The 24188-nt window shown below is 64.9% G+C and overlaps 1 protein-coding gene across 15 annotated transcripts in view; it reads right to left on the bottom strand.

Moving 5' to 3' along the window:
* Positions 1 to 4376: 4376 nt before the first annotated feature.
* PLEC (plectin) overlaps positions 4377 to 24188 on the bottom strand; it is a 54394-nt gene continuing 34582 nt past the window's right edge. For 14 of the 15 annotated variants that reach the window (XM_070464293.1, XM_070464291.1, XM_070464290.1 and 11 more), the window contains 26 exons: positions 23790 to 23905; positions 23612 to 23718; positions 23409 to 23528; positions 23235 to 23330; positions 22936 to 23063; positions 22603 to 22696; positions 21993 to 22147; positions 21647 to 21917; positions 21481 to 21558; positions 21231 to 21392; positions 20990 to 21094; positions 20716 to 20811; positions 20348 to 20473; positions 19269 to 19421; positions 19037 to 19191; positions 18831 to 18957; positions 18467 to 18650; positions 18224 to 18381; positions 17930 to 18108; positions 17073 to 17211; positions 16616 to 16972; positions 16457 to 16540; positions 16197 to 16301; positions 15988 to 16086; positions 11783 to 15163; positions 4377 to 11685 (listed from right to left, as the gene is read on the bottom strand). In XM_070464293.1, the coding sequence (XP_070320394.1) occupies positions 5479 to 11685; positions 11783 to 15163; positions 15988 to 16086; positions 16197 to 16301; positions 16457 to 16540; positions 16616 to 16972; positions 17073 to 17211; positions 17930 to 18108; positions 18224 to 18381; positions 18467 to 18650; positions 18831 to 18957; positions 19037 to 19191; positions 19269 to 19421; positions 20348 to 20473; positions 20716 to 20811; positions 20990 to 21094; positions 21231 to 21392; positions 21481 to 21558; positions 21647 to 21917; positions 21993 to 22147; positions 22603 to 22696; positions 22936 to 23063; positions 23235 to 23330; positions 23409 to 23528; positions 23612 to 23718; positions 23790 to 23905 (12982 nt within the window). In that variant the 3' untranslated portion in view covers positions 4377 to 5478. The remainder of the gene's footprint in view (positions 11686 to 11782; positions 15164 to 15987; positions 16087 to 16196; positions 16302 to 16456; positions 16541 to 16615; positions 16973 to 17072; positions 17212 to 17929; positions 18109 to 18223; positions 18382 to 18466; positions 18651 to 18830; positions 18958 to 19036; positions 19192 to 19268; positions 19422 to 20347; positions 20474 to 20715; positions 20812 to 20989; positions 21095 to 21230; positions 21393 to 21480; positions 21559 to 21646; positions 21918 to 21992; positions 22148 to 22602; positions 22697 to 22935; positions 23064 to 23234; positions 23331 to 23408; positions 23529 to 23611; positions 23719 to 23789; positions 23906 to 24188) is intronic. The other variant, XM_070464295.1, reaches the window with a different exon arrangement.

The following is a 24188-nucleotide window of genomic DNA, read 5'->3' as shown; positions in this document are numbered from 1 at the left end:
TCAAAGTTTTTGAAACTGTCAAAGCCAAGAGGGGCCTAAGGCAATATGATGACTAAATATAATGCAGTGTCCAGGAGAGGTCCTGTAACAGAACATTGTGTAAAAAATAAGAAAATCTGAATAGAATACAAATTTTAAGTGACAATAATATATTGGTTCACTAATTGTGACTTATTTATCAGGTTACTAGATGTTAAAACTGAGTGTGGAATATATGGGAACTTTCTGTATCATCACTATTTTTCTGTACATCTTGATCTATATTCTGAAAGCTAATTTTAAATAGCATTCAAGTGCATGTTTGTTAAAATGCAGATTGTGACCCAGTGGACCTGCGGCAGGCCCCCAGAGCCACATTTCCAGAAGATCCAGGATGCATGGCCTGTACTTTAAGAAGATTCCCCCTTTTGCTAATGAGTTTAAATGTCATCGCTTTGGAGGTAATCTCTTTTTCACTCTGAGCTGCTTTCAAATTTTTCCTCAGGCAATTCCCTGGTGGTCTGTGGTTAGGACTCGATGCTTTCACTGCCATGGCCCCGATTTCAATCCCTGCTTGGGTAACTAAGATCCTGCAAGCCACGTGGTATGGCTAAAAAGTAACAATAAAAAATTTTCTTTGTCTTTAGTTCTCTATAATTGTGTTAGTGTGTTTTGATACGAATATGTCACTTGCCATGATTGATTTTTACTGTGCTTCTTTAATATAATGATTCATGTTTTTCATCAATTTGGAAAATAATTATCAGCTTTTATTTCTTCAAAAATTATCTCCATGTGTTCTGAAATCTTCTAGAACTACAGTTAGACCAGTTTGGAGTATTTTGTTATGAGCTGTCTGTTATTCTCTTTCTCATTGCCCTTACCTGGGATGAAATCTGAGTCATTCATTCAGATTTATCTTCCAATTTAACATCCTTCAACTTATGTCTAATCTACTGTTGAATGAATCCATTGAGTTTTAAATGTTTTATGTTTCATTCCCAGTGAGTGAAAGTCGCTCAGTCGTGTCCGACTCTTTGCGACCCCATGGACTATACAGTCTGTGGAATTCTCCAGGCCAGAATACTGGAGTGGGTAGCCTTTCCCTTCTCCAGGGGAATCTTCCTAACCCAAGGGATCGAACCCAGGTCTCCTGCATTGCAGGAGGATTCTTTACCAGCTGAGCAACCAGGGAAGCCCTTCATTCCTAGTAGTTCAACTAAATTCATTTACAATCTTCTCCTTTACAATCAATAAGTCTCATTTGTATTATAAATTCTCTCTCACTTCACAGTCATTTTCAACATACTTACTATCAATATATATTCTTCATTGAATAATTCCAATGTCCTAAGTCCTTTGGGTCTTAATTCTGCTTTTGCTTATGCTGATTTGTTCATAATGGCTTGTTTTCACTTGTCTTACAATTTTGAATTGTGAGATGGTATTTCAAAGACTGAGTTTTATCTGTGGGAATTCTGCAAGGCGTTGGAGGCAAGATGCCCAGAGAAGGTTGTGTTCACTCATGCCAGGCACAGACACAACCAACCTGGGGCCAGGGACTTAACGTTTCTCTGTGTGGGCTTGCCCAGGAAGCACAAGACAAAGACCTGAGGTTATGAATGTGCAGCGGACAGTTTTCCTGATCCGAGGAGGTTCCCCCGCCAGCGTCTGCCGTGGTGGGGTGTGCCCAGAGATGTGCTTGCTAAGCAGAGCCATGGGGAGGCGGGGGTCACGCCGCGCCGGCCTGTGCAGCCCAGGGCGTGCCCCACGCCCAAGCGGCTGCTGGGACCCGAGGCTTGGGCTGGGTAGGCTCAGCAGACTCCTTGGGGCAGCGTCGCCCCACGCTGAAGTGTGGCTTCATTTCTCACCTGAGGATTCCCTTTCCTTTCTCGTGCCCTCGGGTGCCTGAGGTTTCAGCTGGAGGAGTTACAGGAGGGTTTTCCTCGGGATCCGGGTCTGTTGGAGCAGGTACAGCTGGCGACCCACTCAGGGCCCGTTTGGGGGTGGGTGTGCCCATCCCCAGCTGCCACAGATTCGCACCAGCCTGTTCAGTAAGAGCTGCCCCCCTCAAGGTGCCCACCCCAGGGCAGCCCGCAGCCCATGGCTGGGAGGCAGGGGATATCAGCCCAGACCACCTGTCACTGGAGAAACAGCTCTCTGAGGCCTGGGACCCCAGGATCAGGCCACAGGAGGCTTTGCAGAGACCACACCTTCACCCAGTGGCTCTCCCTCCCGGATTCTTTCCTCACACCCTCTCCTGGGAGCCCCCCACCCCACCAGGAGCACCTAAATCACCGTCTTGGGCTCTGCATCTGGGAACTGACCTGAGACAGCTGGTGTGAGACGTGGTCTCAGGAAGCACCCTCCGCAGTGGGGCCTGGGGCTGCAACGCCCACCCGCTCGTCTCCTATGGGGGTGGACGCTGGCAGTCCTGGCACCTGGGTGGATGACGCTCAGGCTGCATACAGGGTGGAGGAGCGCACAGGTGTGGTGGGCATGGGTCAGGGTTAAGTCCTGGCCTGTGCCACCCTTAAAAGAACACAGGCAGCAAGGCTGTGACTTAGGGTCTCTGGAGAGGCCCAGGGGAGCCCCAGCTTGGAAGCAAGGATGGAGCACGTGTGGTCTCCCCAGGGCCGGTCCTAGGACGCTCCCGAGGCTGGTGGGTCTGCACAGCTGACGGTCCCCGTCAGACACACCGATGCAAAACCGGGCAGCTGGCCGAGGGCCTGGGGTGAGCGGGGTGGACACCAACTCAGGCCCACACAGAGCCAGGGAGCGACGGGCAGGTGGCCACACCCCCATGCCCCCAACTACCACTAGATGACAGTCTTGCAGGGGGTCCCCGTGACTATAGACTAGAGGAGGAGGAATCCTGGCCTGGCCCACCATGGTGGGCATGGTGTGCTGGGCTGACAGCGGCGAAGGAACCCCAGGCCAGAGCCTTGGCCCTGCAGTGGGTGCTCCCCATTCCCTCCGCCCCCCGAGAGGAAAGGAGAGTGGCTCCTGGGCGGCATGGCCTGGCTGGTGGGTCAGGGCCTGAGAGGAGCAGGAGTGGACAAGGTGTGGGTGGACATGGGGGTGAAGTCATGCCAACGTCTGCTAGGAGCACAGTGCAGAGCAGCCACTGGGCCACCCGGCCCACGCGGCTTGGCTGTGGGACGCTGGTCACCCGTGCCTGCACGTGGGCTCCCACTGAGGTGGCCCCGTGCAAGCTGGTGAGGTGCCCCTCCCAGCCGGGCCCAGCCCCTCTCACTGTGCACAGCCCCCTCCCGGCAAGACCACGGAGGTGACAGCAACCAGAGACCAGGTAGCAACAAGGAGCAGACAGCCACTTCAGCTTGCTGCCCTGCCTCTCGGTCGCCCCAGGTCCCTGGAAACATCCCCTCAAACCTCAGAGCCCCTTCTGTCAAGGGGGGCTGCCCGGATCCAGGGCCACAGGATGCCAGGCCCTCTGGAAGCTGCTGGCCTGGCGCGGCTGACCCCTGTGGGATGGCATGTGGGTGGGATCTCGAGCCAAGGACCCCAAGAGGGGAGGCTGAGAAGGCCCACCCCCCACAGGCCCAGGACCCGCTGGGGCGTGTGCTGCTTGTCCCTGCAGCGTGTCGGTGAGACCCTCATGGTCCCGGTCAGCGAGGGAAGACATGGTTGTCCGGGGCAGGGTGTGGGCTCCCTCAACTCACGGCCTCAGAGGCCACCCGGCACAGCAGCTGTTCGCCATGGGAGGCCAGCCAGCCCAGTGGGCACCGTCCTGGCCAGGAGGCCCCTGACCACCAGGCAGAGGAAGGGCTGCTGCCCTGGGCAGGCTCAGTTCTAACTGCAAGTGGGCAAGAAAGGAGAGCCCAAGGGTGTGGGACCAGGGGACCAGGACTCACCCCTGGGGATGAGGGCCTGGCCCTCCCTAGGCAGAGCAGGGAGACAGCTCAGCGGGGCTGTGGCTGACCCACTCACCCTCCTCTTTAAAGTTCTCCCAGAATGAATCCTGGAGAAGTTGGAATCAACTGAACGTGATGAGCAGGGGCGTGGAGGGGAGGCCACAGCAGAGATGCTGACACTCTGCCCACAGACCACCACCTGTGCTCACGACCGCCCTCTTCTCTGGACGGCTACCCTTGGCCAAACTGGACCATGTACCCTGGGGGCACAGTCAGTGACCGAACCAAGGGACGTCACCTCAGGTGTAAGTGCCCGTCACAGACCCAGCCTGGGTGTTAGGCAGGCAGACCCCAGCTGGCTGGGCCTCCACCTCCTCTGTGCTCTGGGTCCCTTAGCCTGGGGCACTCTCTGAGAGTGTGGCCTCCAGCCAGCATCTTCACCAAGCTCAGAGCCTGGGACTGCAGCACCCTTATCCGACACGCCACCTAAGTTCTGGACAAAAAGGGACACAGGACCACGGGGAGGTTGGAATTGCTTTTATTGGGGCGAGCGCGGCAGGCCCGCCGTGGTCAGGTTAGTGTTCTGCCCTCGGAGGCAGCCGAAGCCGGGTGCCTCCACCCGCCACCTCCCTGGGTTAGTGGAACATGCAAAGCTCAGTCAGAGGGTGGAGGCAGGGGTGGAGCCGCCAGGGCCCGGGCGATGGAGCAGGAGCGGGCGGCACTGGCGGGCGGCCTGGTTGGCACGGACCGCCCGGGCCGCATCCCAGGACCACTCGGGGGCTGAGGCTCCCTGGGAGAGGCAGGCAGGCAGCACCCGGGGAAGGGGTGCCCCACAGGCCTCGGGGGGCGCTTGGCCCACAGTGGGCAGAAGCCTACGGGGGCCCCGCCATACCTGGCTGGCACGCCTGAGAGCTGGGCAGTGGCGAGCCTTTCACCAGGAGGGTCTGTCTCCCACCCCAGGTCTGGGTCCTTGGGGCCTGGGGTGCAAAGGGGGACACAGAAGGCACTTACTAGGGAGCTGAGGCTGGAAGGCTGAAGCCAGAGGCCTGGGGTCTGGGGGGCCTGGCTGGGCCGGCTGGGTCTGCTCGGGGACCTCACCCTCCCGTGGGGAAGGGGCTTCCTGAGCAGCCGAGGAGAGGAGGGTGACCAGGACTCACTGCCGCCCGCGCAGAGCGAGAGAGTCAGTCCTGGAGACATAGAGGCGCTGGTCCCAACGGCCCTGCTGCTGGGGGCTACATCCGCTGCCCAGGCAGGTAGGGCTGGGGGTTGGGTGGGGCTGGTCTACAGGACTGGGGGAAGTTCACCCAGACGGAACCCCCTGGGGAGATGGGAGGGCTGAGTTGGGGGGCCCACCTCTGGACCCTCCAAGGCACCTGACTGTGGTGAGTGGCAGGTAAAGAGGAGCAGGGAGACCCGGGGGATGGGGTGGTCAGTGGGGCTGGACTGGCCCCATCCCCGGGAGACAGGCTGTCTGGACAACAGGTATATATTAATACGTTAGTCTAGTCTTTTTGGTTAAACTTTAGGCACCGCTTGGGAGGAAGACACCTTTCAACGTTAGAGAGAGACCCCAGCGCCTGGGCGGGAGGCCACATGCAGAGCGGGAGGCGGGGAGCGGGAGGGGTCAGGCTGCCGCGGACTCGGGGCCCCCCAGGGAAGAAGTGGGCCCCCAGGCATAGCGGCGGCCGTAGCCTGAGGAGGAGTAGGACGAGGAGGAGAAGGTCATGGAGAAGCCTGAGCCCGTGGCGTCGAAGCTGCCGCGACGAGAGCCAGCCCGGGAGCCCGTGCGCGAGCCGGAGCGCGAGCCTGCAGTGGAGCCAGAGCCGCTGACGCTGTAGGGGCTGTAGTAGCCCTTGCTGGACTGGGCGGCGGCCTCCAGCAGCCGCAGCCCCGTGCCCTCCTCCACCATGCTGCGGTCCAGCGCGTCCTTGTAGGAGATCTTGAGCTTGGTCTTGGGGCAGGTGAGGTACTTGGAGTACGCGCTGACGTCGCGCAGCTTCTGGGCAGTGCGGGCGTCCACCGTGCCGCGCTGCAGGGCCTCATCCAGGGGCACGCGGCCCGGCATGTCGGGCTCGATCAGGCCACCCGTCAGGTACTGCACCTCCAGGAAGCGCTGCCCCGCCTCGTAGTAGAGCCTGCCCTTCTTCAGGGCGGCCGACATCTTGGTCTTGGTGAGCGGGTCCTCAAAGCCGCAGAAGGCCTTCTGGGCCAGGTTGATGCGGTCCACCGTGATCTTGTCCACTAGGCCCTTGTTGACAGCGTCGGTGACGGGGAAGCGTTCGCCAGTGTTGGGGTCGATGATGCCCCCAGTGCAGGCCTGCGCCTCCAGCAGCCGCTGGCCTGTGATGTTGTCCACCAGGTTGCGGTGCATGGCCTCCGTGATGGACACCTTCTCCAGGGTCTCGGTGTCCAGGATGCCAGCCACAGGGCCTGTCTCCTCCGTGGGGTCAGACCAGGAGGCCAGCTGGGTCCTGGAGACGGCCGGGCTGATGGGGTAGGAGGACGACGACCCCACAGAGGATGAGCGTGAGCGGAAGCCACCGGCGTTGCCTGAGAGCATGTCAGCGAACTCGGTGATGGACAGTGTGCCAGCGCGGTACTGGTCCAGCGCCGAGCGGTCGATGAGACTCTTGGCGATGGCCTCATCAATGTCGTACTGGCGGCCCGAGCGGCGGTCGATGATCATGGATTTGACCACGCCGTCCGAGGACGAGATGGTGATCTCCTCCCATTCACACTCCTGCTCCGACAGCTCCAGGTAGGTCTGGTGGTCGATGAGGCCCTTGCGGTAGGCCTCGTACACAGACATCTCCTTGCCCGTCTCGGGGTCCACGATGACCACGCGCCGCTTGCGCACTGAGGACTTGGAGGATGTCTTCCGCTCCCTCTTCTTCTCCTTCAGCGGCAGGAGCCGCAGCCCCGTCTGGGGGTCGGTGACACAGCGCTCCATCAGCTGCAGGTACGTGAGGTTCTCCTCTGTGTTGGGGTCGAAGAAGCCCTTGGTGTCATCCGAGGGGTCGGTGAGGATCTCGTTCATCTCCTCGTCGAAGAGGCCGCGCTGGTAGGCCACGTCCACGGGGAGGCGGTGGCTCTCCTCGGGGTCAATGATGCCGCCTGTGGCGATCTGGGCCTCCAGCAGGCGGATGCCGTGGTCCTTGAGGATGAGGCCCTTCTTCATGGCCTGGAAGAGGGAGATGAGCTTACCGGAGTAGGGGTCCTTGTAGCCGGTGACGGCACGCTCGGCCGACAGCAGCTTGTCCTTGAACTCGGGGCCCACGATGCCCATGCGCACGGCCTCCTCCACGGTCAGCTTGAGCCCCTTGATGGGGTCGATGACGTAGCCGGTGGCTGCCTGCGCCTCCAGGAGCTCGAAGGCTGTGCCAGGCCGGATGATGCCCTTCTTCATGGCCTGGTACACTGACAGCCGCTCCTTGGTGGCATCGACGAGGACGCCAGCGATGCTGCTGGTGCCCTCGAGGAACTTCTGCAGATTCTTGGAGACCTCCTCAATGGAGGTCAGGCCCTCCTGCAGCCGCTGCGCTGTGACCTCGTCCATGACGTGAGAGCGCACCAGTTCCTCCACTGTGATCTGCTTGCGCAGACCACGGAAGGTCAGCTTGCGGGCATCTGAGAGTGGCAGGAGGAGTAGGCCGCTGGCTTCATCGCGGCGGCAGCGCCTGAGCAGCTGTGTGTAGCTGAGGTGCTCATCCGTGGAGGGGTCCACGTAGCTACGCACCTCACTGGGCTCTGACAGCTGATCGTGCGTGTCCTTGTTGAGGTAACCACGCTGGTAGGCCACCTCCAGCGGGAGGTGGAAGCCCAGGCGTGGGTCCACGATGCCGCCCGTGGCCAGCTGAGCGTCCAGCAGCCTCAGGGCCTCCTCAGCGGGGATCAGGTCCTTCTTCATGGCCTGGAAGAGCGAGATGGTCTGCTCTGTGTAGGGGTCGCGGTAGCCGGTCACAGCCCGCTCGGCTGACAGCAGCCGGTCATGTAGCTCGGGGCCCACCAGGCCCTTCCGCACAGCTTCATCCACGGTCAGCCGCTCGCCCTTCACCGGGTCCAGCAGGAAGCCCGTAGCCGCCTGTGCCTCGAGCAGCAGGCGGGCCACCTCGGCACTCAGCAGCCCCTTCTTGAGGGCCTGGTAGATGGTGAGGGTCTGCCTGGAGCCGGGCAGGTAGACGCCGGCTACACAGCCCGTGCCGTAGAGGTAGCGCCAGGCAGATTCGGCCTCCAGCACCTCGCGGAGGCTCCTGGTGCCCTCCCGGAGCAGGCTGTAGGACTCACGGGAGATGACCCGGGCCTCGTACAGGTCCTCGGCCGTGAGGCGGCGGCGCACGTAGTCATAGGACGCTAGGTTCTGCTGGCGCACAATCTCGGTCTTCTCAATGATCTCAATGATGATGATGATCATGCGTTCCTTGGTCACACGGCCGGCCTGGAAGTCGGCCATCAGCTGGGCCCGCTGCTCCTCGGGGATCAAGTCGGACTGCATCACCTCCCACAGGGACATGGTGGAGCCCCCATGGCTGCCCCCCCCGGGGATGTCGATCTGTGTCTCCTCGAAGGCCCTGCGCGTCTCCTCCTCGGTGTACACCCGTGTGGTCTCCACCACCTCCGCCTTCTCTGGCCCTTTCAGTGGCAGCAGCCGCAGGCCCGTCTCAGGGTCCTCCACGCAGCGCTCCATCAGCTGCCTGTACGTGAGGTTCTCGTGAGTGTTGGGGTCGAAGAAGCCCTTGGTGTCGTCGCTGGGGTCTTGTAGGATGCGGTTCATCTCCTCATCGAAGTAGCCACGCTGGTAGGCCACGTCCACAGGCACGCGGTGGCTGTGCACGGGGTCGATGACGCCGCCTGTTGCGATCTGGGCCTCCAACAGGCGGATGCCATGCTCCCTGACAACCAGGCCCTTCTTCATGGCCTGGAAGAGGGAGATGGTGCTGCCTGAGTAGGGGTCCTTGTAGCCGGTCACGGCCTTCTCGGCCGACAGCAGCTTCTCATGCAGCTCGGGGCCCACGACACCGGCCTTCACGGCCTCGTGGACGTACAGGCGCTGATTCCTCACAGGGTCCACCAGGAAGCCCGTGGCCGCCTGCGCCTCAAGCAGGAGGATGGCAGTGCTGGGCCTGAGCAGACCCCGTCGCATGGCCTCGTAGATGGTCACCTTCTCCTTGGACTCCTCCAGGTAGATACCAGCCAGGCAGCCGCTGCCCTGGAGAAGGGTCCGCACAGAGTCCAGTTCTGACAGGTCCTTGACTGATGTCTTGCCGTCCTTGAGCTGGTCAAACTGGGAGCTGCTGAGGATGCCGGCAGCCAGGAGCTCGCTGGCCGGCACTGGGGCACGGAGACCGCTGAAGGAGAGCCTCTCCCGCCGCATGGTCTCCACCTCCTCCACGATGGTGATGACAATCTTGATGATCTTCTCCACAGTGACCTTGCCCGTGCGGAACTGCCTCAGCAACTCCTGTCTCTGCTCAGCCGTGAAGTACTCAGAGTTGATGAGCTCCCAGATGGTCACTGCCCGGCCCTGGAAGCTGCCCACAGGGACCTCGACAGTGGCCTTCTGGAAGGCCTCACGGGCCTGGCCCTCAGAGTAGAGCTCCTGCTGCCGGGCCCGGGCTGCCTCCTCCGAGAGCGGCAGCAGACTCAGTCCTGTCAGCGGGTCGGGGCGGCACTGTTGCTGGAGCTGGCTGTAGGTGGCCGGCTCCCAAGTACGGGGATCATAGTAGGTCTTGGCGTCATCTCTGGGCGCTGAGAGAGCGGCGCTGGTTTCCTTATCCAGGTAGCCGCGGGCACAGGCGACATCCAGGGGCACACGGTGGCTCTTGCTGGGGTCCACGGTGCCCCCCGTGGACAGCTGGGCATCCAGCAGACGCAGGCCCTGCTCCCTGGGAATGAGGCCCTTCTTCAGGGCCTGGAACAGGGACACGCTCTGCCCTGAGTAGGGGTCCTTGTAGCCGGTCACAGCCTTCTCAGCCGACAACATCTTCTCATGCAGCTCAGGACCTACCAGGCCGGCGCGTACCGCCTCATCCACAGTCAGCCGTGCGCTGGTGGCAGGGTCGATGATGTGCCCGGTGCCAGCCTGGGCCTCGAGCAGGGCCACGGCTGCCTCCGGCTGCAGCAGCTCTTTCTTCAGAGCCTCGTAAATGCTTAGCTTCTGCCTCGCCTCCTCCAGCCACACACCTGCAATGACGCCTGAGCCCCGCAGGGCCCGCCGCACACCTTCCACCTCAGCCACCTCCTGCACGGAGCGCTCACCCAGCTGCAGCTGGCGGAAGAGGTCCCAGTCGATGACCCCGCTCTCAAGCAGCTCGGCAGCAGGGACCAGGGCGCGCAGGCCCTGGAAGCAGAGCTGGCCCTTCTGCTCGTGCTCCTCGATGACGGTGATGACGATCTTGATGATCTTCTCCACGGTGACCTTGCCCGTGCGGAACTGCCGCAGAAGGTCCCGCCGCTGCTCAGCTGTGAAGTACTCGGAGTTGATGAGCTCCCAGATGGTCACCGTTTTGCCCTGGAACTTGCCAAATGGCGCTGACACAGTGGCCTTCTCAAACACGTCCCGGGCCTCTGAGTCAGTGTAGACCAGCTCACCACCCTTGGCAGCCTGATCAGTGAGTGGCAGCAGCCGCAGGCCTGTCTCAGGATCCTCCACACAGCGTTCTAGCAGCTGCATGTACGTGAGGTTCTCGTGCGTGTTGGGGTCAAAGAAGCCCTTGGTGTCATCGCTGGGGTCCTGCAGGATGCGGTTCATTTCCTCGTCGAAGTAACCACGCTTATAGGCCACGTCCACGGGCACGCGATGGCTGTGCACGGGGTCGATGACGCCACCCGTGGCGATCTGGGCCTCCAGCAGGCGGATGCCATGCTCGCGCACGATGAGATCCTTCTTCATGGCCTGGAAGAGGGAGATCTGCTGCCCAGTGTACGGGTCCTTGTAGCCGGTGACGGCACGCTCAGCCGACAGGAGCTTGTGGTGCAGCTCGGGGCCCACAACGCCCTCCTTCACGGCTTCAGTGACAGTCAGCCGCCTGTTCCGCACTGGGTCCAAGAGGAAGCCTGAGGCCGCCTGGGCCTCAAGCAGGATGACAGCGGTGCCCGGGCTCAGCAGCTGCCTCCTCAGGGCTGCGTAGATGGTCAGCTTCTCGTTGCCAGGCTTCAGTAGCAGCCCGGCGATGCTGCTGTGGCCCTGCAGGTAGCGGCGCACGTCCTCCCGCTGTGTGAGCTCAACCACCGTGGTGCGGCCCTGCGCCAGCCCCTGCAGCTCCTCTGTGCTCAGGATGCCCGCCTCCTGCAGCTGCAGGGCCGGCACCTTCTGCCGCAGGCCCTCGAAGGCATGTTCTGGCTCTGCGGCTGGGCCGTCGGCCACGTCCTGGCCATTGGGCAGGGCTCTGGTGGCCGCCGCCTGAGCAGCGGTAATCTCCTCAGAGTGGGCCAGTGCGGCCCGATGCTCCTCCTCCAGGTGCTCCAGCCGCTCACGCAGCCGGCGATTCTCCTCTGCCAGCAGCTGCTCCTGCTGCTGCCGCTGCTGCTCCAGGAGCTGCAGCTCCTCCTGCTTGCGCCGCACACCCTCCTCAGCCTCGCGCTGCCGCCGCTGCGCCTCCTCCATACTGGCCAGCAGCTGCTGCTTCTCCTGCTGCATCTGCTGCTGCTGTCGCTGCTGCTCCTCTCGCAACTTCTGTGCTTTGGCCACCTCGTCCTGGAAGAGCCGCTCCAGCTTGGCCTTCTCTTCCTCAATGAAGCGTTCCCGCTGCAGCAGGCTGTCCTTCTCAGAGAGGAAGCTCTGCTGCAAGGCCTGTGTTTCCTGCAGCAGTTGCTCCTGCTGTACCGTCTGCATCTGTCAAGAGGGTAGGGAGCGGTCAGGGACACCTGGACAGGCGCACCCTCCCCAGAGCAGACCCCACCCCAGGTCCCTGCCCTCCGCCGCGAGATACCTCCTCAGACTTGAGCTGCAACAGCTCAGCCTCCTTCTTGAGCTTGTCCTTCTCGCGCTCCAGCTCTGCAATGGCCTCCCTCAGGCGATTGGCATCCCGGTCGCTCTGCTGCCGCTGGGTCTCCAGCGTCTGCACCAGCGTCACCTTCTCCTGAGTGGCAAGCTCTGTGCGGTGCAGCTTTGCGCCAATCTCCTCCGCCTGCTTCCGGAAGCGCTGGGCGTCCTCCTCCGCGCGAGCCTGGGCCCGGCTCATCTCGGCCACGCGCAGCCTGAGTCTCTCGGCCTCCGCGCTCATTTCCAGCTGCCGTTGCCGCTCAGTCTCCAGGGTTCGCTGGAAGCCTTGCGTCTCCTGTGCCAGCTGCTGAGCCATCTGCTCCTTGTCCTCCTGCAGCCGGCGGGCCTGCTCCTGGGCCAGCTCCTTCTGCTGCTGCAGCAGCTCCGCCTCGGCCTTGAGCCGCGTGGCCTCCTGTACTGCCTGCATCTTCTCCTTGAGCATCTTCTCCGCCAGGGCCCGCTGCTGAGCCAGGTCCTCCTCCGCCAGCTGCCGCAGCCGCGCTGCCTCCTGAGCTGCCACACTCAGCCGCGCGGCCTCCTCCGCCACCTGCTTCATCTTCTCGGCCTCCTCCTGCAGGAGGCGCTGCGTGTTGTCCTTGTCGCGCAGGATAAGGGCGCGGTTCTCCGCCTCGATTCGCGCCTTGAGCTTGCCGAGCTCCTCCATCTGGACGCGCACGGAGAACAGCTCCTCCTCTACCTGGCTGCGCTGGCGGGCGGCCTCCGTCACCTCCGCCTTCAGCCGCTGCAGCTCCTGGTCCAGGATGCTCTTCTGGTGGTCTGTCTCCTCCAGCTGCAACCGCAGTGCCGTCAGCTCCTGCTCCACCTGCGCCTTCTGCCGCAGCGTCTGCTCCGCAAACTTCTTGTGCTTCTCCATCTCCGCATCGGCCGCCTGCTTCTGCCGCAGAGCTGCCTGCTCCGCCTGCGCCCGCCGCGCCGCCTCCTGCTCGGCTTCCTTGCGCAGCTTCTCAGCGGCAGCCTGCGCCTGCGCCTGGGTCTGTGCCTGCTCCTCCGCTGCCTGCTTCAGCCGCTCCGCCTCCTCCACACGCTGCCGGGACTGCGCTGCCTCACGCTCGGCCCGCTCGCGTGCCTCCTCCGCCTCCTCAGCCGCGCGCCGGGCAGCCTCGGCCTCACCGCGGAGCTTCTCCAGCACGCTCTGCTCCTGCTGGAGGGTCTGCTGCAGCTCCTGTTCCTTCTGCTGCACTGCAAAGGCATGGGCCTTCTCCTCCGCCTGCAGCCGCTTCTGGGCAGCCTCCTGTGCCAGCTGCAGCTGCCGTGCAGACTCCTGCTCTGCCCGCTCACGCAGGCGCCGCGCCTCCTCCACCTTGGCCTTGAGCCGCTCTACCTCCTCCAGCGCGGCCTTCCGCTGCCGCGCAGCCTCCTCCTCAGCCGCCAGACTCTTCTGCACGCGCTCCTCGGCCTCCCGGCGCCGCCGCTCCTCCTCCGCGGCCAGCTGCCGCTGCCGAGCAGCCTCCTGCTCTGCCTGCTCCTTGCTGCGCAGCGTGTCCTCTGCGTTGCCCCGGATGCGCCCCAGTTCCAACTCCAGCTCCGCCTTGCCAGCGGCCGCCTTCTCGAAACTCGCCTTGAGGGCCAGGATCTCCTCCTCCACCTGCCGCCGCTGCCGCAGCGTGTCCTCCACCAGCCCCTTCTGCCGCTCCAGCTCGCTCTCGGATGCCTTGCGCAGCTGCGCCAGCCGCTCCTCGATGTCGGCCTTGTGCTGGGCTGCCTGTTCCTCCAGCTTCCGCCGCTGGAAGGCCTCGTCTTCCGCCAGCCGCCGCAGGCGCTCGTTCTCGGCTTCCTTCTCCTTGAGCGCAATCTCCGCCTCGGTCTTGAGCCGCGTGGCCTCGCTGATGGCGGTCAGCTTCTCGGCCAGCACCCGCTCGGCCTCCGCCCGCTGCCGCGCTGCATCCTCTTCCGCCAGCTGCCGCTGCCGCTTTGCCTCCTCCGCCAGCGCGCGCAGGCGGGCGGCCTCCTCCGCCAGCTCACGGAAGCGCCCAGCCTCGGCTTCCAGCCTCTGCTTGGACTTCTCACTGCTGGAGCGCGACTCCTCTTCAGCCCGCGCCTTGCTAGCCAGCAGCACCTCCATCTCAGCCCGCACCTTGGCCAGCTCGGCCTCCAGCTCCTGGCGTTTCTGCGTGGCCGCGGCCGCCTCACTCTGCAGCCGCGCCAGCTCCTCCTCCAGCAGCTGCCGCTGCTGCTCGCCCTGCTCCGTCTCGGCGCGCAGCCGGATCAGCTCCTGCTCAGCTGCCAAGCGCTGCTGCGCAGTGCCCTCCGCCAGCTGCCGCTGCCTCTCCAGCTCCTGCTCTGCCAGCTCTCGCTGCCTCACCGCCTGCTCCTCTGCCTTGCCGCGGCGCCGTGCCTCCCGCTCCGCCGCCTCCTTCTGCTTCTCCGCCTCGGCCTGAGCCAGGCTCTTCTGCTGTGCCACCTCCTCTGCCTGCAGCCGCAGCCGCAGCGCCTCATTGGCCTTCAGTTGCCAGCGCTCCAACTCGCGCTCGGCCTCTTCGCGGGCGCGCTCGGCCTCCGCCTGCTGCTGCTCCCGGCGCGTGGCCTCTTCACGCAGCTGCACCACGGTCACGTGCTCTTCCTCGAGGGTGCGTTCCAGCTGCGCTGTCTTCTCAGCAAATGAGGCGTGCTTGCTCTGCAGCTCGGCCTGGGCACTGCGCTGAGCTGTCTCCAGCGCCACCTGCACCTGGCGCGCCCGCTCTGCCTCTGCCTGCCGCAGGCGCCGCTCCGCCTCCTCAGCCTGCAGCCGTAGCTCCTCTAGCGCCTGCAATGCCCGCTGCTTTTCCCGCGCTGCCTCGGCTTCGGCTTTCACACGCAGGGCCAGCTCAGCCTCAGCCTGCCGCTTACGCTGGGTTTCGTCTTGCACCTGCCGCCGTAGGCGCTCTGCTTCCTCCTGGGCCTGCCTCTTCTGTGCCTCAGCTTCCTCCGCCCGCGCCCGCAGGGCTTGCAGCTCGCCCTCCGCCCCACCACGCTGGCGCTCCGTGGTCTCCAGCTGCAGGCGCACCACTCGGATCTCCTCCTCAATGCGCAGCCGGCTGCGCTCGGCCGCCTCCACCTGCCGGGCCTTTGCCTGGATCTCCGCCTCCGAGCTCTGCCGCAGCTGCTGCAGCTCCTCCTGGATGCTGCGCTTCTGCTGCTGCGCATCCACTGCCACCTCCTCCCGGCGTGCCACCTCCTCCTGCATGCGCCGCTGCAGCTCCTGGGCCTCACGCTCCGCCTGCGCCTTCGCCTGGGCGTGGGCCTCAGCCAGCTGCCGCTGCTTCTCCAGCGCAGCCTCCACCTCAGCCAGCCGCTCTCGCTCCTCCGCCCGCTGCTGCTCGGCCAGCCTCTGCGGCCACGGCAGAGAGAAGAAGAGAACCAGAGACAGCGGTGAGCACACCGCAACTGCTCCTGGGACGCAATTCGGTGCCACTACAGCTCAGCGTGGTGCAGGGCTCGGGGGAGGACACAGGTCATGACCTGGCTGAGGGGAATCACGTGCACCCCCCCGGGGCACTCGGGGCAGCGAGCGCAGCCTGGCCCCACAGTGCTCACCAGCCCGGGGAAGGAGACCCAGGCGTCCTCCCCTCTTCCCGCAGACAGGCGACGGAGACAGACGGACAGAGAGAGAGAGAGAGCAAAGCAGGAGGTTTGCAGGGTCCAGGAACCATGACCACCGCACAGCCCTGCCCGAGCGCTGCTGATGCCTGTGGCCTGCTCTGGCCCCCCCAACCTGGCAGGGCAGCTGGCCAGTGTGGGCACCATGTGGACCTGCCATTCTGCAGTTCAGCTCAGGGAAGAGGCTGCAGGTAGGCCAGACAGAGGGCTCACCCGGGGAGCGGGAGGAGACGGACAGGCCAGTGCCCTGCCTCGCCGTGGCGCGCCTCCCAGCCCCCACAACCGAACAAGCCCGAGTCCTTGCAGAGCAGCGGCCAAGTGAAACGGCCAATGCAAAACCCCAAGAAGGGACACACAGAGCCAGGGGGAGGCCCGGGGGCACACGCCAGCCACTGGGGAGACAGCCGTGCAGCGCCAGGCCACGTGCGGTGGGCCGTGCTGCGGGGGCACCGGCAGCCCAGGCGCAGGGGGTGGGCAGCGCTGTGCCAGGTGCCCTTGGACGCATCCCAGGGGGGTGGTGGTGATGGGATGGCCTCCCCACCCTGGCAGTCCTACCTCCTCCTCCTCCATGCGCCGCAGGGTCTCACTGATGAACCTGATGTACTGGCTGGTGAGCGTGCTCAACTCACTGTAGCGGGTCCGCAGGTCCACATACTGGGGGGAGAGGAGTGCCCACAGTCAGCCCTGCCCCTGCCCAGAGCCCACCAGGCCCTGCGTGGCTTTGGCTCCGCCCACCCACCAGCCCCACAGCCCCTCAGCCTCACCTCCTGGATGACACTCTCGGACCCCGACTGGACCTTGGGCTTTTTGGCCGGGGAGGCCACCGGCTCCAGCTGTGCCTTGTATGTGACCAGCTGAAGCTCATAGTCCTGTAGAGACACACCAATGGCTGCCAGCTCTGCCCGCCCCACCCCGCCCCTGAACCTGCCCGCAGGCTTTGCCCAGCATGGCCTCGGCTGGGGGGCCCCCAGAGGTCGCGGCCCATTGCACGTCTCCCCTGGGGCCCGAGGCCGCAAAGCCTCACCTTGATGGCATTGATGTACTGCTTCGCAAATCTCTGACACTCCTCCACCTTCTCCGCGTGGCGTTCAATCTCTTCCAGCAGGGCCTGGGGCGTCAGAGTGGTCAGCGATCACGGCGCACACCCACGCCCGCCCCTCCTGCCCGCCCGGCCCAGGCCCACCTTCTCCTGCCGCAACTGCTCGCGCACGGCCTGGCTGTCGGCCAGCGGCACGGCCTGGATCTGCTCCTGCCGCCGCCTGGCATCCTGCAGCCAGGTGCCCAGCGGGTCCGCGCTCTCCCGGTAGTAACGCAGCTGGCGGCCCAGCTGCTCGAGCTCACGCTGCCGCACGTCGGTCTGGGCCAGCACAGCCTGCCAGCGCTCCAGCAGCTGTGTGACCCGCTCGCGCCAGCGCTCCACCTCCACGTCCCGCTCGCCATGCCGCTGCTGCAGCCGCTCGCCCACCTCCTGCGCCCCCCGCAGCTCGTCCCGCAGGGCGTCGAACACAGGCTGCTGTGCCTCTGCCTGGGCCCGCAGCTTCTGTTGGGCCAGAGCAGAGCAGCCATTTCAGCCTGAGGCCCCAGCTGCTGCCCCTGATGCCATCAGGCCCTGGCGGTGGGGTGCAGGCTGGCAGCAGTACCTTCATTGCAGCCTTGGTGGCCTCAAGCTCTGGGAGGGTAGCGGGCACAGCCTGGGCCTCCTTGAGCTGCTCCTCGTGGGCCCTGAGGGCATCCTCAGCCTCCTGCGTGCTGCGGATCACCAGGCTGATGGTCTTGAGCCTGGGGGAGGGCAGGGCCACATGAAGACAGGCTGGGTGAGAGACTGAGGACCAATGCCATGCCCTGGAGGGAGGCTCATGGGGGACTGAGCGTGCGGAGTTCCCAAGAAGCTTCTGAAAACAATCTACGAGCCACGTGAACGTGTATGCCGAAATGGACAGTGCAGGAAGAGGTGCCCGTGTCTGGAAGTGAGGGCGGGGAGGAGGGAGGGGTCCTGGGGAGGACTCCACATTCCCCAGGGCACGGGACGGGGAGGGGGCCCTCTCAGCACCCTGGGTCTCTGCTATGTCACCCACAGCCCACCAGATCCCACCTTCCACCAAGAAGCTCCTCCCCTGAGGTTGCCAGTGCCCCCCAAGCCAAGTTCTGACTCTTGCTGAACACGCCCCCTTCTAGCACTCTTCACCCTGTTGGGCTCCCCATGCCTCTGCACACTCGCCTTCCACATCTTGGTGACCCCCCCCCCAACCTCCTGATGTCCTGTGGGCAGGGGTGCCAGTCCTCCCACAACTGCTCTCAGCCCTCGGCTCGTCCTCAGGAAGCCAGCCACACAGAATCCCTCGGCCGCCCCGCACCACCCCGGCCAGGCCCGCGCCTGCTCTCCCTCAGTGGACTCTCCTCGTGGCCACATCACCCAGCCCATCAGCCTGTCCACACCCGCCCGCTCTGCTCAAGACCCCCTTGGTCTCCACCCCCGGCCGCTGACCGGCACACTCACTTCTCCAGGTAAATGGCGGACAGACTGCGGACCTGCTCCAACTTGCCCAGGGTCAGCTCCAGCTCTGAGCGCAGAGTGGGGGCCGCAGGGGACGGCTCGGGCAGGGCCAGGACCTTCTCGGCCTCGGCAGAGAGCCGGGCAACCCCCTTGCCCAGCCCCTCCACCTCTGCCTGTGCTTTCTGAGGAGACAGAGCAGGGGGCAAGCTGAGCCGGCGAGCCCGACAGGCAGCACCCTTGGGAGCCAGGGGCGGGGGGCGGGGTACGATGCAGTGGGGGGGAGGGGCTGGGGCCTGCCTGCTGCTCGGCGATGCGCTGGGCACACTCCCGCGCGGGCTCCTTGTCCAGTGGCAGCCGCAGGCGGTGCACCGTGCGTGTCTCGCAAGCCTCCAGCTGCAACCGGATGTCTTTGAGTTCTGAGATGCAGCGCTGACAGCGTGATTCCTCCTGCTCACCTGGGGAATAGGTCCTGCTCGCACGCCGCCCGGCCATGGATGGCCCCCCACAAGCCCCCCACCACCCCCGGCTGCCCACACCTACCCTGCTCCAGGCTCTGCAGCAGCTGCTGGTAGTGGCGGCTGCAGGAGCCATACTCGCGCTCGGCCTGCAGCCGGTCCTCAGGCCCAAAGCCGCCGGCGTCCTGACTGTCCCGCAGAAAGGCCTGGTAGTGCAGCTCCAGGCTGCGGAGGGCCTGGCGCTGCTCCTCGGGCTTCAGCGTGCGGAACTACGGGTGGGCGGGCAGGCAGGCAGGCAGGGGTGAGTGTGGCCACGGGGAGACCCACACCCCACCAGCCCGGAGTGCTCAGTGGGGCCACTGTACCATGACCAGAGACCAGGGGGTAAGCATAGCCATGGAGAGGCCCCACACCCCACCAGCCTTGAGCACCCGGCAGGGCCGCCGTACCGTGACCAGGGACCAGGAGCGAATGAGCTGCACATCACGGCTGAGGCTCTGCCATGCCAGAAGGCTCTTCATGTCTGTATGCAGCTGATGCCACAATGTGACCAAGGCCTGGTGCTGGGCCTCCAGCCTGGTGGGCAGGGCACAGTCAGAGGTGTCCAGGCACCTGCCCTACCACCTAGCCGGCTGCCCCGCCCAGGACCACACACCTGGCCACGGCCTCCAGGGCCTCCTGGTTGGGTGGGGGCACGAGGAAGCACACGGAGGGCACGGCAGCCTCACTGCCAGAGCCGCTGAGCACCTTCCAGTGGAACGGCTGTGCGGGGCCCAGCATCTGGCACTCATCACCCTTGTGCACGGTCACCTGTGGCAGCCAGAGCCGTCACAGTGTGGCCACGTCCAGCCCCCTCCGGGGCCCAGCCCACCCAGCCAGGTCCTCACCTCCACCTGCTTGTAATCGCAAACGGCCAGCAGTGGCACGCGGCCCCGTGTGGGCTGGGTGGGGTTGCGGGGCGTGAGCTGCACAATGGCCTTGGCCCTCTTGGCCAGGCCTGAGAGGTGCCCCCTGTACTCGTTCAGCTGGTCCTTCTCATCCTGCAGCGGGGGGGGGGGGGGGGGTTAGGGGGGTCCGAGACCCTCTATGAGGACCCCCGTGCCTGCCCCAGGAAACGCATACGTGCCCCCTGCTGCCCCACACTGCCCTGAGACCAGGAGTTCCTTCCCACGGTCCCTGGAATGTGGTGGGGCTGGGCACTCGCCAGGACAGGCCCCTGGGCTTCCACTGACACCCTCCTCCCTGGGCAGGACTGAGTGCCCCTCCCCATCCGCACCACAGCTCTGTCGTTCGGGGAGGGTGCCATGTCATCCTCTCCCTCTCCCCTCTGCCCTCCCTGGTCCTTGTGGAAGGGTGCATACCTCCTCCGGTTCAGCCCCTCCAAGGGACCAAGGATCACCCTAGGCCGCAGGTCAGAGTCCATGTGGAAGCTGCCTGCGCCTGTCCTGGCCAGCAGGGCCTCCGGCCCCCCTCCTCCGTCTCGCCCGGCCTGAGCACCATGCTCGGCCACCTGTGTCCACCTCAGCCCCACCTGCCCCAGACTGTCTGGCTTGGGATGCCGGTGGGCCTCCTACAGCGCAGGACTGACAGCCCAGCGGCTGACTCAGGCCCCTCCTCACTCCCACGGCCCCAAGGGTCGGCTCTCGTACTGGCTCTGGGCAGCCACCTACTCTCGTGCCAGGCCCCTGCCACTAAGCTCTCATCCACTCATACCCATCCCGCTATGCTGACCTCCCACAGTCTGACCTCTTCCGACCCCTGCTGGTCCCTCTAGTCGCCACCCTCTGCCTCCAGAGGGACCTTCCCCGAGCATCAGCCCGGACAGCAGGCCTGCCTCCCCCCGTGCAGTCCCCAGCCCTGGACCACCCACGGCTGTAGCTGCCCTCCAGCCCCACTGGCTGCACCACTGGACAGCCGCGTCTGCCCCTCACCCGCTGCACAGCCCTGGGCCGGCCGAGCGGCTCACCTGGGCGTCCTGCAGCAGGTCCTCCAGCCGCGTGACGGTGATGGAGCGGTCACAGGTGTACTTCCTGTGCAGCGTCTCCTGCAGCTTCCGCAGCTGCTCCTCGGCCTCCCGCACATCTGAGAAGAACTGGGGCAGCAGCAAAGGGTCAGAGTCCCCAGCCCCGGCTGCCCCAGTGTAGGGCAAGGGACCAGGCCAATGCCTGGGGACAGCGCTGACTAAGGTCAGTGAGACAGACAGTGTACGAACCCAGTTCACACCTGCAGCCCAGCAGAGGGACACCTCAAGGCCACTGCAATGGGCTGGGCATGGGGGGAGCCCAGGCCGAGGCCACTGCAATGGGCTGGGCATGGGGGGAGCCCAGGCCTCACCTGGAAATAGGCAGTGTTCTCCTTCAGGTGCGCCTCGATGCAACAGCACAGCTGCAGCATCCAGCTCCACTGGGTCTGCAGGGCTGCCTGGAAGGACTGCCACACAGCACGCGGCCCATCAGGCCCTGCCCGCCTCGTGGCCCGGGGTGCCCCAGCCCCCCGCCCCAACCAGGGGCCCTCCAGCCCCGCCCCCACCAGGGGTGACCAGGTGGGTCCCCAGCCCTGCCCCTCCCCCCAGTGGCGCCTGCAGGGGGTCCCTGCAGGCCCCTCTCACCTCCACTGTGGGTCGGGCAGGGTGGTCTTCCCGGAGCAGGCGGTCCCCAGTGCTCTGGATCTCTTTGATTTTCTTTTCTTTCAGCTCCAGCTCACGCATCAGGGCCTGACAGGGGCAGAGGTCTCAGGGGCAGTGCCAAGGCAGCACTAGGCACCCTGGCTCCCACCAAATGCCCCGGGGCCTGGGCTGGCCCGGCCACCCACCGAGGACCCCCACCACCCACTGAGGGGCCCCGCCTCACCGAGTAGGCCTCCTTCTTGGCGGCCATGTTGCTGTTGCGCTCACTCCAGTCGAAGCCCACCTCCTCCTCCTCCTTCTCGCTCAGCCACATGAGCTCCTTGGTGGCGGCCGCCACAAAGCCATGCAAGCTCTCCAGGGACCGGAGGCGGGCCTTGGAGGAGTTCTGTGGGCAGGCAGGCAGGGGCTGTGTCAGCTGCTTCCTCCTCCCGGGACCCCTCCCCGCACCCACTTCCCGCCTGACCCCCACTCACCAGCAGCTTGGCGTACTGCAGGTCCAGCCGACCCAGGCAGTCCCGGTAGGCACCTCGGGTGGCGGGGGACAGCTGGCCCTGAGGGAGACCAGCAGGGTGAGGCCTGCGGTGGCCAGGACCTGCCCACCCCCGCCGTCCACCACCCTCACACCTGCTGCTCGCTCACCTCATCCGTGCGGGCCCGCTCGATCTTGGCCCGGAACTCCTCAACGGACTGGTGCAGGCCGCGGTGGCTGCCCAGCTGTGCCTCCACGCTGGGCAGGTCCACGCCCCACTCAGCACCATCCACCCGGCGCTGGTTCTCCTCCACCCAGGCCAGCAGATCCTGCAGGTAGCGCAAGGTTGAGTCCTCAAGCTCGGGGTGCCGTGGTGTGCCCCGCAGACGCAGGTTGTACTCGGTGCGGATGGCCACCAGACGCTCGTGCAGGCGATAGACCCTGTGGGCAGGGCAGGGGTCAGGGGGGTGGTGGAACAGGGCTGCCTGCCGCAGGCACTGGAGGGGCGTGTCCCACCTGCGGTACATCTGCTCGCCCTGTGGATGCCGCCCATCCTTGAGAGCCTGCACATCATTGAACAGCAGCCGGATCATGCCATCAGCCTTGTCCAGGTCTCGTTCCACCTCGCCCGCCCGCTGCGGTGCCTTGCCTGCGGCCAGCAGCCGGACGTCCTACAAGGCAATTACCCTTACTCAGAGCCTGGCCACCCTGTGCCCCCGCCTCCGAGCCCAGCCCGTCCTTTCCCTTTCCTCCCCAGCCAGCACCTTACATGTCTCTAAGGCTTCTGATCAAGCCCCCAGGCCCAGTTCTCTGTGGTGACTAGGGTCAAGAGCAAAGGCCTCCACTGGGTCCCAAAGCCAAGTGCTTCTCAGCCTTGTTGCCCATCACCCACCCCAGCAAAGTCCTCCCTGAGAGAGACCCAGCCCAGGCCCCGCAGTCTGGGTCCCCTTCTGCCACATCCAGCCAGCAGGCGGCTCAGGGCAGGCCTGGTGCCCAGGAGCCGGCTCTACCCAATCTTGTGGTCAGAGATGGCCCCATGCCAGGAGGCAGGAGCAGCGGCTGCAGGGCGTGGCGGGCTTGGGGCTCCTCCCTCTGTGCAGCCTCCCTGCCCAGGCCCAGCCCTCACCGACTGCAGCAGGGCGTCGGCCTGGTTCAGCTGCTCCTCGCACAGTCCAGCCTCCATCTGCAGCTTGCTCACAATACGCTGAAGACGCTCCAGTCTGCGGTCGAGAGCAAGCACGGCCCCCCTCATGAGTGGCGACGGCCCGCCAGGCTTCCCGCCTCAGAGCACAGCTGCCTCCTGCTCCGGGCCTCCCTGCCGGGCTGCGGCCCACAGCTGAGCTGGCCCCAGTGTGGGCTTCCCAGCCCAGGGGTGGGGGTTTCCTCCCCGGGCAGTGACTCACCCTCGGGTGGCTTCCTTGCAGGGCCCCACCCGCCCTCCGCCTGCCTGCCCGCCCACCTCTCAAACTCGCTGCGGAGCTGCTTCTCCCGCTCCAGGATGGCCACGTGCAGCTTGCCCCACTCCTTCTCCACGTCCAGCGGGTGGTAGCCAGGGGGCACCTTGAGCTGGCCTGCTTGAACCGCTCCCTGTGGGCAGGGCCAAGCTCAGGCCGAGGCCAGCAGGCACCCAGGCCCCAGGCCCACCTGCCCTGAAACAGCCCTGGCCCCAGCTTAGTGAGGAGGCAGGCCAAGCCTGCTGGATGGGCCCCTGGGCCCCAGGCTCCTGGGCGGCTTCCCTCAACTCCAGGTCCCCCTCACCTCCAAGGACTGGTAGATGCCCTTGGACCGGTTCTTGTCTGCCTCCTTGGCTGGAAGCTCTGTCTCCTTAAACTTCAAGAACTGGCACCACAGGATCTGGGGACAGGGAGGTGTCAGTAGTGAAACCTGGGCGCCCACAGTGGACACAGGACCCCGCGGAGCAGGGAAACCCACCTCGATCTCCTCGAAGCTGGAGGGGAAGCGGCGTTCCTCGAAGGCAGCTGTATGTGCCCGGATCCACTGCAGCAGCAGCAGCACCAGCTCCCGGTACTCCTGCCAGCGCAGCTGCAGCTCCTGGTGCGGGGGGGAACAGGCATGAGGGGCCGCTGGGGCCCACTTGCCCCCCTGCCCACCCCGCCCTGCCAGCTGGAACTCACATTAGCCTTCACCCCGTCCTGCACGTCCGGCACACGGGGCATGGCGTCGTACAGGGACGAGACGTAGGTGATGATGGACTTCTCGTCGGGCTGAGGGACGTCCACGTCTGCAAGGGAGGGGTGTCAGAGGGGCGCCGGCGGGGGGAGCAGGGAGGGAGGAGGGGAAAGTGGCACATACCCTCAGGGTCCAGGAGACGTGTAACCCCCAGGTCCCGCTCTGCTACAGAGAAAGCCTGGTCCAGGTTCTCCAGGTTGGTCTGACGATACACCTTGTTCATGTCGATGAGCATGGGCCTGGGGGCAAAGGAGCAGGTGGGGCAGGCAGGCAGGGACACGGGAGCAGCAAGGCCCCCTGGGAAGGTCAGCACACAGAGAGACCCTTTGCAGATCCCCGGGACACAGAGCCCCCAGCCCACGGTCACCCTGAGAAGCAACTGCCCACATGGCACCCATGTGCAGGCCCCGCCCCCATGTGCAGGGCCCGCCCCCAGGAGCTCCTGGGACCTGCGGGGTGCAGGGGCCCAGGGTGGGGTGCTTATCTGGGCTCCCTGCAGCTACCCTGTCCACCAGGCCCTGG

The sequence above is a fragment of the Odocoileus virginianus genome, unplaced genomic scaffold (genome assembly GCF_023699985.2).
Source record: "Odocoileus virginianus isolate 20LAN1187 ecotype Illinois unplaced genomic scaffold, Ovbor_1.2 Unplaced_Contig_23, whole genome shotgun sequence".
In the NCBI taxonomy this organism is placed as follows: Eukaryota; Metazoa; Chordata; class Mammalia; order Artiodactyla; family Cervidae; genus Odocoileus; species Odocoileus virginianus.
Note: the sequence above shows the minus strand (reverse complement) of the source record. Positions and strands in the feature narration are given on the sequence as shown.